At 38.9% G+C, this 15,218-nt stretch overlaps 1 protein-coding gene across 1 annotated transcript in view; it reads left to right on the forward strand.

The window, feature by feature from the left end:
- The window catches only part of LOC120527838 (WD repeat-containing protein 49-like), a 68,956-nt gene that overhangs the window by 36,797 nt on the left and 16,941 nt on the right, over positions 1-15,218 (forward strand). The window contains exons 12-13 of the mRNA XM_039751714.1: positions 1,887-1,979; positions 3,847-3,905. Of these exons, the coding sequence (XP_039607648.1) occupies positions 1,887-1,979; positions 3,847-3,905 (152 nt within the window). The remainder of the gene's footprint in view (positions 1-1,886; positions 1,980-3,846; positions 3,906-15,218) is intronic.

The following is a 15,218-nucleotide window of genomic DNA, read 5'->3' on the forward strand; positions in this document are numbered from 1 at the left end:
AACCTTTAAGAATGTCTAGGGAAATTCTGTGTCAGAAATATTCAGTGATACAGAAAATTCATAAAGTTGTCCTGTTTCCATTAACGTATTGCTATTTTTGTTTTTGTCAATTTCTAAAGCCGTCAGTGTAATTAGAATTAAAATGGGTACATACAGGAGATTTGCTATCTTACAAGACAGCTGTTTGACATTACATGATGCTTTTTTTTAGTGTAGACTTACTGTATTTTCTGCTTGAGTGAACTCCAGTAATAGGTTTTTCACAGTTATTTTCCAAATTGCTTTACAGCCATGCTATATATATTCATTTGAAGATACAGTTCATGTCTTTGGTGCTAGTTACCATGGAAGTTAGTTCTAGAATTAGTCACGTGTTATGAATTAATACCTTTTACTTTTTAAAATTTCGTGACTCTGAATGGTTTGAAGCGCTAACTGCCAGTGTTTGAAAACTGCAAGGTATTATCATGCAGGTTTGAGAAACGGTCATGTCCAGAATAGCAATGTCGAAATAAAAACTGTATTAGGCGTATAGTGTTGGCATATCGCGTGTCGCAGTGGCTAAGTGCTTAATTCTCAGGGATCCAGTACCCAGGGTTTGACTCCTGAGAATTCAATCAGTTGGTAAGTGCAAATTTGCCTGGTGTTAGTGAGAGCTTTAGTGGACTCCTGCTACTGCCTGCCACCCCATCTGAGGCTGATTTATACTGTGACACCAATGCAACTGCAATAGGATCTGTCCCCCTGTGAGCCTGAACTAGATTTAGTGGGTTAAGGATGTTACAATGAGATATTCTGATGCATCATTATTTAGAAGTTTAAGCTGATTATAACTTGCTAGTGGGGCTAATTTTCATACATTTTACAAAGCTTTGCAATAATGTGAAATATATTCATATATAAAAAAAACTATCCATTTTTCTATCCCATTTGTCCAGGGCAGGATATTTCATATAATATTTAAAGTCTGTGGTGTACTGGAATCTTGTATATATTTTTAGTTGCCTCTGTTTCCTGTGGAGGTTGAGGTCAGTTGTTCTATGCAGTCTGTAGTGGCCAGTGTCACTCCGATGTGGTAGTGTACTGGAGAAATGACATTAGTGGAAGTGATGCCAACAGACTGAATAAACTAATTAAAAAGAGTAGTTCAAATTTGGGAGTCAGGCTGGACTCACTGGAGGAAAACACAGGACAGAGTCAGAGTGTTACTCAGAAAGCTGCTGAATATCCTGGACAATGACTCTCGTTCCTTTTATCAGGTTTTAGCTAAAGAGAGGAGCACATGTAGTAACAAGCTGAGGCAACTGAATTAATCCACGTAGGGTCTTCTCTACGCTCAGCCATCAGGCTCTATAATGAGTCATCCCTCAGCCAAGTAGGTGTTGTTTTGTGTTTGCTGAATGGTACTGAGCTGGTCTAGCAGACACTTTATCAGACAATGATGCTATGTGTAACACTGTGCCAACAAGCTGTGCCAATAACTGACATCCCGTACTGTAAAATTGCACCTTATAAGTACAGTATGCTTGGTTCTAATCAATTTACACATGACAAGTAAATACACTTTATTATATACTTACAGTACAAAAAAATCTCGTTTTAAACAGTATGTGTATTTGTACCTTGCTAACATACTTAAGATTATCACCATTTTTGTTATATGTTAAGTATACCTGTGCCTGCTTATCTATCTATCTATCTATCTATCTATCTATCTATCTGTCTGTCTATCTATCTATCTATCTGTCTATCCGTCTATCTATCTATCTATCTATCTATCTATCTATCTATCTATCTATCTATCTATCATTGAAGCAATAACTTTACTTGGTAGGTTACCCGGGGTCTCTAAATGAATTGTTAACATTTCTTATATATATTGTTAGGTGAAGATCAGAATGTTGGCAAAATTCTCTTCATTCCATCCCGAGGTGCTTCCCACAAAACAGCAGCATCCTTGATTGCCAGTGGCCCTGGAGGTAATGATGTTCTAGGAAAATGGACAGCTGCTTGATTTTCTTGCTATTTCTTGGGATGCTCTGCCCAGATTTTAATGGAATATAAGCATTTAATGTGACAAGGGAACTAAACTTTAAACAACTCTCACAGTCACAAGCACTTAGTTGGACCTGAAGCAATTCCGTTATCCTGCCCAGTTTATAAGAAGAGGTTAATCTCTGTCATGATGCTCATAGAAGATATTTAGAGGTGATTCTGAACAGAAAAGTCGTAATATGAAACAAACCATATTCAATGTATTTTCTATGAAGCATTTTCCATTGTCAATATACAGTATCCATGGTTGCAACTGATGCTGAACCTCTCATTGACCAGGCTCAGGCCAATGTACATATTTTTAATTAAAATGAAACAAAGGCAAAAGTAAAACAGAAAATACCATTTAAGTGTTTCCATTCAAAAATGTTGGAGGTGTTCTGAAAACAAAATGTAAGACAGTATGTATTTTTGTTTAGTTTTTTTGCTGAATATATGTATTTCAGTCGTCTTTACTACAACTAAAGGTTAATGTTCTGATTGAGAGAGGTTACTTCAACTTGTATTAAAAAAACTTTTTATATTTTCCTCTTTTACTTGTTAAACAGCCTCTCTTGATGGCAACATGGTGAAACACCTGTAAAATCGATTGCTCTGCATAAAGTACGCCTCACATTTTGCTCACAATCCTGCCTGTTGATGCTGCATGGCAGCTTGCCTGCCCTTCTGTCCTAACAGTTCTCTCCTTGTGCTACTTGAAATTGTGGCAGTTAAGTGATGGGATGTTTGTGAGCACAGAGTATTAAATGCAATAACTTACCTTATGCAGAAATAAATCAATGAGGAAACAAGCTCCCCAACCATGATTCAGTGACATGTTGTGCATGCAGTGAATAAACGTCCACTTCACATTTTCATTACACTCAAATCACAACTGCATTCTTGCAGTTTAGAATGTTTTAGTACTTTTCTGACTCAATAATTTACTGACAAAAGCTTCACAATGATTTGCTGTCTATCATTTTCATATGCAGTGAACAGTTTTAGCTTTAGACTTAAAATCTTTAAACTCTGTAATTTTTAAATTAACTTTTTAAATTTTAAATGATTTCTTTGAGACATTTTATAGTTAAAAATGTGAACTACAATTAGCCACAGACACTCCACATCCAACAGGGCATCAAACAATGCAGTTTTTCATGAATGAGCTGAAATCTGCTATCTTTGAAAGCCATTTCATCCACCACAAGTCTGTTTAGGCTCTGTTTTTAACTGCAGTACATCATATTGTAAAATGGTTTTAAAAACATATTTTAAATACTCTACTAGTAGATGAAAATACATTTTATTAGTACTGTTATTTTTTTTAATGGCTCACTGTTAGAAAAATATTTAGAAAACAAAATTGTGATGACGAACCCTTTGATAAATTGGTTAAAAATGTAAAAATGCTTTTAAAACAATGCATTATTCAAAATATATTTGACTTCAACCTGACTTGACAGAATTCATTTTCAAGGATGTGTAATAGAGACTGGTTTGACGTTCCTTTTAGCTTAGCTACATATTTTGAATTAGAACTCTTTTCACTGAGAGTGTAGTTATATAGGGCATCCTTGTCACAATTTCAATAAAATATGCACATTCCTTACAATCACTAACATCTGTTACTCCGCAATACTACAAAACAAACAGCAAATATGAGGTCATTTGCCACATTTATATTCACAAATCTGGTTATTATAGTGGAACTTCTTAAGTGATTCAAAATGCTGAATGATTCTATAGTTTTGCATTTGTAACGCACCCTGTGATTATGTGCACTGTAAAGTTTGCTGTTTTTCCTTCCAGGGTGTATTCATTTTTGGAACATGTTTGGTGGTGGAAGGCTGTTTGCCAGATTTAGAACAGTAAGTAAAAAAATATCTTGTATTAGTAAATGTATCCCAATGATTTTTGCTACATGGCTTTTTTATTCAGTTTCTACTCTCTTTATAATCTACATTTTAGTTTCTAAAGATTTTGCTTTAGTTTTCATGACATATTTGTCAAATTATATTTAACACCTTAAAAATAATAAATAACTACAGTACTCTTGAAATACATAAGCACTCATGAATAAAACTTTATGCTATACTGTATGAATCATATTAATGACAGACAATGACATACTGTGTAGGGAGTATTAAGGATTACTTCGAAATAAATGTTCTGAAGTTACTCTGCAAAAGATTCGATGTACTATATTTGTAAATATATACAGAATTTATTCAGTAGATAGATCTTTTGAAGATGCAAGTGAACTCTCCATTCTAACTTCAGCCACTCTGACACTAAACAAAGCGATTCCTCAGCTTATATACTGTATATATATATATATATACACACACACACTGAGAGTTGGGTAAAACTGGATTAAAATATGACTTTCTAAGTTTTCTTAGGTTTACCTTTTGGATCATGCGAGCTTTACCCAAGTGATGCTAGGTTGTCCAATTTCTGGCTTTACCCAAAACACACACACACATAAAACTATTACTTTTGCAATTTCACCCTTTTTGTTCTTCTAGAGCAACTAATCAACTTTTATGGCATCATCATAACATAGGAATAAAGAAAGATAGTTCAAGTTCTCCTTGGGTCCACTCCTTTGTTAACTTTAGAAGATACAACAATCACATTATTATCTACAGTATAGGTTTCTGGCATGTTTATACAGCATTCAATTATCATAATAAAATAATGAAAATAATTCCAAATACCAATCCTAAAACAATACAAGTAGTGCTTACTGTTGTGGCAGAAACCTGCTGCTCAAAGAAGGCACTCGGTGACCTCAGGATGTGCAGGCAGAATCATGATTTATTGCGTGATGTACACACAGTCTCAGTTCAAATTAAATGAGCAAATACAGCAATCTTGCATTTATTACAATTCTTATCCAAAGTTTTATCTCACTTGATTCATTCAACACTCCTATCTAATTCCAATTTCCCGCGGCCTTGGTTCTACCATTATTTCTCCGCCTAATGAACGTGACACTCTATCTTATCCATCAAGGCCACCTGGAAGGCATTCTCCCCTCCTTGGCCCCATCTAGTTCCTGCCACCATTATTTCTTGCCTCTCGGAGAAGAGGGGGCCTGTCTGTTAGCCTCTTTTTTCACACTTGACCTTAAGTCATGAGATATTGGTGGTTTCCGGCTTGCTAAGAAAAATAAGAAATATGCAGTCACAAGCCTTTTTGTGACTTAACCCCTACTATACTAACATGCATTAGGATATATTGCTTATTTTCATACATGCTTATGATTCTCTTTAAATGTATGTAAGTCATCAACTTTAAGAATATACTCTTCTATATGTTATGCATTTCGGCAATAAATACATCCAGTTGACAGTAGTCATTATTTTGGCTTATTCAGGTCAGCTAAAGAATGTTTAATGTGATTTGAGATAGAGGGGAGGTGCACACTAACATCTCAGATATATATGAGCAACATTGGCTTCAATATCTGCACAGATGCCTCCCCAACTGGGCAGTAACATCTCAAGAGCTGTCTGATTATGTAAAGTTACAGTTCATATGGTAACCAGTTCAGCTAGGATTTTATCAACTGCTCCCACAGTAAGATTCAACAGAGCTGACTCGGAAGTGCTTATGCCAGTTCATTTGTTTGATGTCCATATGGTAAAGATGTGACGTGTGGAAGAACCATGCCTGTCCACATGCATCCAGTCTGGAATTAGCTTTATGGTTGACATTTAAATTCCTATTGTACCTTTGCTTCTGTAATGGGATTGATGAAACACTTCAGGAAATTGAAGCACTTTAAAGGTTTGAAGAAACTGTGAGATATGCAAATGGATGGTACCAAGTGGAGTTACCATGTTTGCAAAATGACCAGACAATTTTAGAGCAGCCAAGAAAAGATTGAAAGCCTAAAACGCAAACTGTAAAAGTAACCTTTTACACCATGTATAATGGTGCAATCCAGGACTAAATGCAAAAGGGCATTTGTGAGAAGGTTCTAGACGGTAGTGAGACAGACACTTTGCTTCCCACTCCAAAGTATTACCTACCTCATCATGCAGTAGTCAGAGAAGATAAGGTAATACATGTGTGGGGCCAAGTGCAATGAATTCTCACCAAAGCAGAAGGGAACCTGGAGACACAGGATATCAGTCAGAGGAAACCCAGAAACTTGTTACATCACAATAACACCCTGATGACATAGGGGTATAATGTCTTACATAACACTTGCACAAAAGGTTCAGTGTTTAAGGAGGTAAGATTTCTCTGAGAAGAAAAGCAAAGAAAAAACATAGAAAAAGAGACAGAAAGAAGAGTACAGCCAAAAGGAGTAAGTTATTGATGATAGAGCCATCTTCTATAGGTGTCCTGTGGAGGCCAAAAATCATAAATAAGTCAAAAAAGATCTTTTGGTATTATATTTTTATTTGTTTCAATTTATTGTTTATTTCTTACATGCTATGCTTACCTGTTGATGACAGGTAGTACAATAAATTTTAAAATGCTATTCCTCCCGGACCTTTCTTATCCTATGTATACCTGCAACATTCCTGCTACACCTTGTAACAAAGCCGCTATATAGGCGCCTGACCCGACACAGATGGACACGGAGGCACGTATAAAAAACACAAATACTTTATTTTTCTTCGGCTGTGGGACACGTCTTCCCCGTGCCACACAGCCCAAACACAGTCCCCAAAACACCAGCACAAAACAGTTCTCTTCCATCCTTTACCGCCACTCCTCCTCAAGCTTTGTCTCCTTCCTCCCAACTCTGGCTCCTCGAGTGGTGGTGGCTGGGCCCTTTCCAGGTGATTAACCACCTGGTCCTAATTACACTTCCGGGTGGGGCTGAAGACTCGTCCAGCCGGGCTGTGGGAAGCAGACAGCCCCCCCTAGCAGCCACCCCGGGCCCCAACCCAGCTGAGGAGGACTCCATCTCCCATGGAGCCCTGCGGGTGGTTGGGGAATCACCGTCGGCCAGGGAGGCTGCCACCAAGCGTCCCGGGGGGAGGTATTGGACTGCCCACAGCGGCTCCCCCAGAACATAAGCAGCAGGGGCGTCCCTGCCGGGCATGGGACCCGGCTGTCCTTCACAAACTTTTCTTAGTTTCCTCGCATATCTCACCTTCTGTTGCCCGATGTGTACCCTCAACATTCTTCCTACACCTCTCCTCCTGCTTCTCAGACTCTGTAATTTTGCTCACCTCCTGTCCCTTGTTTGACTACTGCCAATGGTAGATAGGCCCCTTATTACTCACTGTTAAAACATCATTCATATTCTCCAAATACTTCCCATCTTTGAAGGTGACTTGGGTCACAACTTGTTAGTATTTAATGACCCAAAATTGCTAAATTATTTTTGCTGTCATCATTGAAATCACAATCAGGAACTGAGCTTCACACACCTAAACTATTATGTCATCATCCCCACCGTTGAGTAACTAAGCCAAACTGAGCAATCAGACCAAAGCCAAACTGACCACTTAGATTGCTTGGAAGGAGCATCCAAAGCCAAATTGACCATTCAGATTATTTGGAGGGACCACACACACACACACACACACACACACAGAGACAGTTGCTTTTTATTATAGAGTAGATTCTAATTTTAACATTTGTTTTTCCTACATTCATTTTATTTACTATTCTATCCTTATTTAAACCCTGGCCAGACAAAGGTTGCAAGATCAAGTGTCTTTGAGAAGTAAGCAGTTACAGTTAATAGGCGGTGTCATACATGCTTCTAAGTGGCACAGCAGTGTAGGACTATTGTCATCCAGGATACAACTCTCATTCAACAGCAGCAAGCAAAGGTGAAAGAAGAAGCGACAGTCACTGGACCAGTACATTTTTATTCAGTTTAAGAAAAAAGATAAAATATGCAAAAACTGTGTAATATTCTACTCACCATATAAGATTGGTTTACATAAAGGCAGCAAATTTCCCAATACAATATGTTGTTCAGTAGAAGATTTCCAACCAAATAAGTAAACCACTTCTGTTTTAGGTTTAACTTTAAGTTGTAAGCCGTTTGCAACAGTGAAAAAACATTGAATTGTCCCTAAGACTACCATGACTTTAATTCTCTAATATAATTTATAAAAAAAACATATTACATGGAAAATAATTTCCTTTCCAGGAGGCTACACAATGACTTCCATAGTGCTGTATCAGACAAGTGCACGGATTTGCGTATGCATCATAGTGAGTTAACCAAGGTATTACTGTATTCCGTGTGTTCCACAATTCAATTATTTAGCTAAAAGAAATTTTCTGGGCTCATATTTTAGATGATATTTTGGATTATTGTTTGGAGCAATGGAAGGTTTTATTTTTATGTATACAACCTTCATTTATGGATTTTAATTAAAAGCAAAAATTGTCTAATTTAATAATTGTCCAACCACGGAGTAATTTTGAACATTATTCTCAAATCGAGGAAAAACATGTACTAACTTTACCATATGTATTTTTTAGATAAGTAAAATAGGATTTTGACTTTAGCCAACAGATAAGTTCAGTGTGTGAAAGGCCACATTCAGGACTAGAAAAGATACTTCTCAAAATCTGAAAGCAGTTGTCTTGCCTAATCTATGACTATTTTAATATTTTTACTGCACCATATACAGTACTGTAGGCTGTTCCCCAAACCTCACCTTGCCTCATTTACGATTTGTATGCCTTTGCTTTACTATGATTTAATGCTGCCAATTGTAAGTAAAATAATAATCAGCAGGATGCACTGCTTAACACTGCGATCTCACAGCCTCTAGGAGAATGGGTTCAGACTCCAACCCAGGCATTATCCATGTAGAGTTTTCTTGTTCTCCCTCTGTGCATTTTGGGGTTTTTCCATGTACTCTGATTTTCACTCTCATTACAAAGATGTTCAGGTTAGGTGGGTTGTCAGATGTACACTTGCCCTGGTGGGTTATGTGAATGTACTCTGCTGTAGACTGTGTCCTGTCTTGGTCCCTCTCTTGTAGTTGATTCTTCTAGGACTAGCTTTAGCTTTCTGTGACACTGCATCAGAATTAGTGGCTTTAGGAAACAGTTTTGAATTAGCGTTTTATAGCTTCTTTGTTAGGGAAGACTTTCTTGATTTTGACAAAGAAATAAACATGGAATTATTGTATATCACTATTCTGGACCAGAATGTCAGTTGGTAACTATAGCTACAGAAATCTAAACCTGTAATTGTGGTATTAATAACTGCACTGAGGACATAACCTGAGATGAAGGGGAGGGGGTGCTGCTTTATAGTTGTGGCTCCTATAATATAATTAGGTTAATGATTTAGTGTCAAGTCCGTGGGGATTTAGTAAAAGAGTATTTTATACGTTACATTCACAGCTGGCTTGAAAATTAGTTATTTCTCCCTTAGGTAGTGAAGTGCTCTTTGCCGTCTGTTTTTTAGGTTAATTTAAAATATATTTATCCAGGAATATCCCAGTGTGAAGGAGAATTTTATTTGTGGAAGGGCATTGTGTTTGCTACAGATTAGTTATGTCCCTGGAGATGTGATTCTAGAACACTGAGTAGGAATTTAGATTTCAATGGCACCATAAAAGATTTGTTTATGTTATGTGATAAATTTCAGTATTTTACTCCTGCTACTTGCTGGCCACTTTTTGTGCTGCGTTAAGACAGTCAGTCCCATGATTGTGTTGGTCATTGAAGTCTAAAGTATCATGTGAGGCCTTTACTAAATCCTTTATTTAACAGCAATCATATGACATGAGAGGTTCCTTGATTCCTGCTTGGAGAAGATGAAGGAGATACTGTACAACTCTGAGTTAAAATTTCTATCACTAAATGGAAATCCGGTGATGGTTGGATCATCTTAGAATAGTTAGTTAGTTAGTTAGTTTTCTTCCTGTAAAATACCCCATGGTTTTCACTGCCAAAATGTTCACAATTACAAGGAATACAATAAACGTTTAACTATGGTTTACAACGCTAAAACTACATATTCCGTTGAACTTGTGGTAAAGTACGGAGAGACAGATAGTTGTGCTGTGTGACAGGTGGTACAGACACTGAAGTCTATTGTTCGTGATATTTCTGGGCCCTTTCTGTGATACACACTGTGTTACTTTGGAGCTTATATTATCATTATAAGAATTAACTTATAAATGTTGAAAACATCTTCTTCTCCCTCTTCATCTCTTCCCACTTCTGTGAGCGGTCGATTTTTTTTTTTTAAGTTTCGCCTTGACTTTTATGGCCAGGTGCCTTTCCTGACACATATCCTCTCCATTTATGTGTGCTTAGGACCAGCTCCAAAATTGAGGCTGGGTTATATAACTGGTGAAAACTACTTGAAACTTATATGTTAATTTCTAAATCAAATGCAAAGTGTCTGCTCTGTGCAATATGGAATAAAGTAGGGTGTATGACAAATACTTTTGTTAGCTAATAATAATAATAATAATAATAATGATAATACATCTTACTGTATTTATATAATGGCTTTCCCATGCTCAAGACACTTAGTTTCAGCATATTTCCTGGAAAATTGTAATCCTTTTCTAAATAATGGAAAATAGGTATGGAATGGGAGAAAAGAGTTCTACAAACTTGGTATTTTTAACTTGTATATACTGTGGAAAGCGTACCCCCAGACACAGACAGACCGACACCAGAATGTCCAAAACACACTTCTTTATTAATTCTATCAGCACCACAATGCCTTCTCTCACCAACTCTCTTCCTTTCTTCTTCTTTCTCTTCTTCTTCTTCTTTCTCTCTCTCTCTTGACCTCCTGTCCCCTCCTCACAAGCTTCGTCTCCTTCCTCCCAACTCTGGCTCGTCTACTGGAGGGAGGCGGCCCCTTTTATCATAACCCGGATGAGCCCCAGGTGCTCCCCTTGACGTCACTTCCTGGTGTGGCGGAAGTGCTGCCACCCAGGATTCCCTAATTGTCCGGGCGCCCCCTGGCGGTGGCCACGTCTTCTCATAATGGTGAGCGTCCCAGCTCCGTTCCTGTGGCCCCCAATTAGACCTGGGCGGCTGCCCTCTCGTGGCCGAGGAGAAGTATCGTTCAACTCGGGGACTGTCCAGGCATCCCGGCCGGGCAGTGTCCCTGCTCCTCTGTGACATTACACATAGGATTGTGATTGTATGAAGAAGACTGGGTAGGAAGAAACAGAATTTAGTAATAGAAGTAGTCAGAAAATGACTGATAATCTTTGACATATGACTAAAAATGTGAAAAATCTCAAGATAAATAAAGTGCAAATTCTCACAGCAAACTTTGCCATAACTATGCAAGCTGCCTTCAGGAACCAAATGGAGATTGCAATGAAGAAGAAAAAGTTGCTAAGGATTTCATGACCCTAGGCTCAGAGACTGCAATCACAAGAAAATTAAGAGCTCAGTTAAGTCTGGGGAGTACAATGAAACTAGAGAAATTGAGCCATCTCCAATTTTGATCGAAAATGAATGTGAGGTTCCAGCTTCAGCTGACTGGTCCCCAGCTATTCGTGGTGCTGAACCGGTTCATGTAGCTGGCACGCCTATGGCAATGTTCACCAGGAGGACTGCCACTTAACAATGATAAGAGGTAGAAACCAGATTGCAATGCACTGCGACTGTGACCTCCTGCTGCTGCCCTGTCCACGCAAAGACAACCTGGCAGCAAGCCTGCCGCACATTCTTGACAAACTGGCAGCCACAGCATGCAGCAACAGACATTTAATGTTGCTTTCTGTGTGAAACTATTGCTTTTCAGAAACTATGTTTTTTTTTTGGAAAAAATATTCAGCCCTCAAAGAGTTAAACCCTGTAGATGCCATGAAAGTCTGAAAATCAAAATTATGTGTATGTCTGTGTGTGTGTTTCCTAAAGAAAAGTAAAAACAGAGTGTTATATATTATTATATTATTATTCTTGGCCCATTACTGAATTTGCCAAAAAGTATTGTAGCAGAGTGCCAAGAGCTCTTTACAAGCTGAACAGGGTGACATGTTTGAGTAACAGCAGCCTGCCAGCAAGTAGGAATAATGGCTTTACATCAGAGGGGGCTTCCAGAAAGAGTGTGTGTGATGAAGCCTGTCTAGGGTCTATGGCAAGATTAGGGAAGGTGCAGGGATTTATTTTAAGAATTGCTCAACTCAAGTTCCGTGGGTAAAGGTGTGTGCTGGAGAAACAGGCAGCCGTGGAATTAGCAATTGGGGGAAATGGCTGATTGCTCATTCACATGCGGGAGAGCAATCAGCAAAGCCATCACTCATTGGTTCACTGCACCTACATTCACTACAATAGAAATGGCTTAAGCAAGGACAAAAGAAAGCAAATCGAATGGAAAGAAAACAGAGTTAGAGTGAGAGAGAGAGAGAGAGTAGAGAGATTGAGCCAGTGCTGAGGAGGAGAGAGCTCCTGTTGAGCTTTAGGAACAGGAGTGATTGGATGCTCCAAGTGTTCTGCAGATGCCAATTGAGGTGGCAGGACAAGGGAGAGAGACAAAATGGTGGAGATGATCCTGACTTTGAATCCGACTTGTTGGATTTGTTTATTGGTTTTATATTCACAACACTATCTTATGGATTATTTGTTGAAGATTTGAACTGCACTGCCCTTTGGACACTGTGGTTGTTAACAAATATGCATTTTGCACTTTCAGCACCATTAACTTCTTTGTGTCCTCATTCATCCTAATCCATCTTGGTTGTCACTATTAATGTCCCGGGAAAAAGAAGATGCGTATGACTGCAGGCACCCAGGGCATCACAGGACGGAGACCTTTCTGAAAAAGAAAAAATACTTCTAAACCCATACAGGAAGTAATTCTTTCCTTGTTCATAGAATTAATACCGCAGCGCTGACAGCGCTCTGGTTGGGAACAACATAAGCCAGTCACATCTAGCTTCCAGGTCGTTAACAGTTTTTGAAGCATTTACATTTCTGTGAAAGTGAAATAATCATTCTCATTAAGCTCTTAGAGTACAGTGTTGCTGTATTTTGTAGTTCAATCAATAAGGCCGATATTGAGATAAACATGTGTTACTACTGCCAACAACAACATTTATCTCTATAGCACATTTATATACAAATGATGTAGTTCAAAGTGAGGACAGAAAAAAAATTCCAAAAAAAAACAAACAAAATCTGCAGGGGTTCTAAGGCCAAGAGACCGCCCAGCCCGCACTAGGCATCCTACCTAATATAAATGATCTAAATCAGTCCTTATGGCTTTCAGGCTTCACATGGAAGAATCTGATGAAGATGGTCATTTATGGCGCTTTTCCACTGCATAGTACGGCACAGCACGGTTCAGTACAGCTCACCTTGGTTCGGCTCAGTTCGGCTCGGTTTGCGTTTCGACTGCAGTTTAGTACCGCTTTAGAGTGGGCGGGATTATTCACGTGTCGTTATAGTTGCGCCGCCTCTACTGCCGTGACACCGTGGAACTTTTACAAGAACACGCAGACAACGACAACACTTTAGCTCGACGCAAGGTTAAGCATCTAAAAAAGCACATCACTAGCTAACTTTTATCACTGTTGCAAAGCATAAAATGAACTTAACTGCCAGTGTAACATTAAAATGCTGATTCTGTATATTACAGATCTTCCACATTTTGCAAAAAAGTCGCCGCAACAGACCATCTGTTTGGACATTTAACCGTGCCTCAGAGTGGTGGGATGTGATTGTTCCCGGTTTTACAAACACTCAGTGGCTGGAGAACTTTCAATGTCTGAAGAAACATTCATCCACTTATGCAACAAACTGCGTCCAGCGATGGAGAGACGCGACACAAACTTCCGCGTGTGTGTACCTTTAAAGAAAAGAATAGCCAGTGACGCAGTAATGACGATTTTCTCCGGCCAATCAGTGACCAGCAGAGTTTACACGCCACGTTTTGGTAACGGTTCGGCGCTTGGAACCTCGGCTGAGGTGGTACTAAAAAAAGGACCAGGTACCAGGTACTGTTCCCAGTGGAAAACGCCCCAAAAGTGAGCTGAACTGAACCGTGTCGTGCCGTACTATGCAGTGGAAAAGCGCCAATAGACAATCTGGGGTACTGCCTTCAATCCAACAATGTAGGGACTACATGGTGCCTTGGTCAGATGGTGGTGACGCAGAGAATAATAGGGATTAGTAAGGATTGAGAAGACTTGACGAAGATGATAATTCAGTGCACGTACATCTCAACAGGGATAAACTGAAATGTAGCTATGAGAAAGCCATGTTAAAATTAATGGGTTTTCAGCAGTTTTTTAAAATGCTCCACTGTATTAGCCTGGCGAATTTCTATCGGTAAGCTATTCCAGATTTTAGGTGCATAACAGCAGAAGGCTGCCTCACCACTTCTTTTACGTTTAGCTCTTGGAATTATAAACAGACACTCATTCAAAGATCTAAGGGTATGACTTGGAGTGTAAGGTGAGAGGCATTTTCCAAAATCTAGAATTGAGTGAGATTATTTACGGCATTGTAAAACATTAGCAATATTTTAAAGTAAATTGTGAATGGCAGGAGTAACCAAAATTGATGGCATATGCTCCAAGAGAACTTCAATCGGTACACACTTTTGAGGGAGTTAGAATTTAGACTGAAACGGTCAGAGTGGAGATGAAGCATTCCTTGATGGACAGTGTCTAAGTGCATATATACAGCCGTGGTTTTTGTTTGCTGACTGTGTATAATGCAATTCTTGTACTTAAGATATGCAAATGATAACTGATAACATTCTCCATAGCTAATTTACTGCATACTCCGTAGTATGAGAGTGAGCATTCGGCCAATGAGACCCCACAATTACCACAAGGGAATTTCACACACTGAGTGCATGAGTGGGTCCTGTGATTGGTTCTTGCTTTGTGTCCAAAGTTGTTGGCTCCCCATTAAAAGAGTTTGAAAATTCTATTTTTTTTAATATTTAACTAGTTTTGGCTACAGATTGTAGTTTTCACCACTTTGCTCTTCATCCATTTGGGCTAGTGAAACTACTGAACAGACCAAGTCATCTTGTACCCAGCCATAGACTGCATGTCCCCAGTCTACCTAAGGTACTGTTTATAACCCCTGGGTCATGTCTGGCATACCTTCTGTGAGAGGTACCCAGGGTATGTCCTTAATGCATGCTCAAACCACCAGAACTGGCTGACTCAGAGGCGCTCCCATATGAATTTCAAACCTGTTGATCATTGCCTGGAGCAGGGACACTGGGAGACATTCCTTGA

Source organism: Polypterus senegalus, chromosome 4 (assembly GCF_016835505.1).
Source record: "Polypterus senegalus isolate Bchr_013 chromosome 4, ASM1683550v1, whole genome shotgun sequence".
In the NCBI taxonomy this organism is placed as follows: Eukaryota; Metazoa; Chordata; class Cladistia; order Polypteriformes; family Polypteridae; genus Polypterus; species Polypterus senegalus.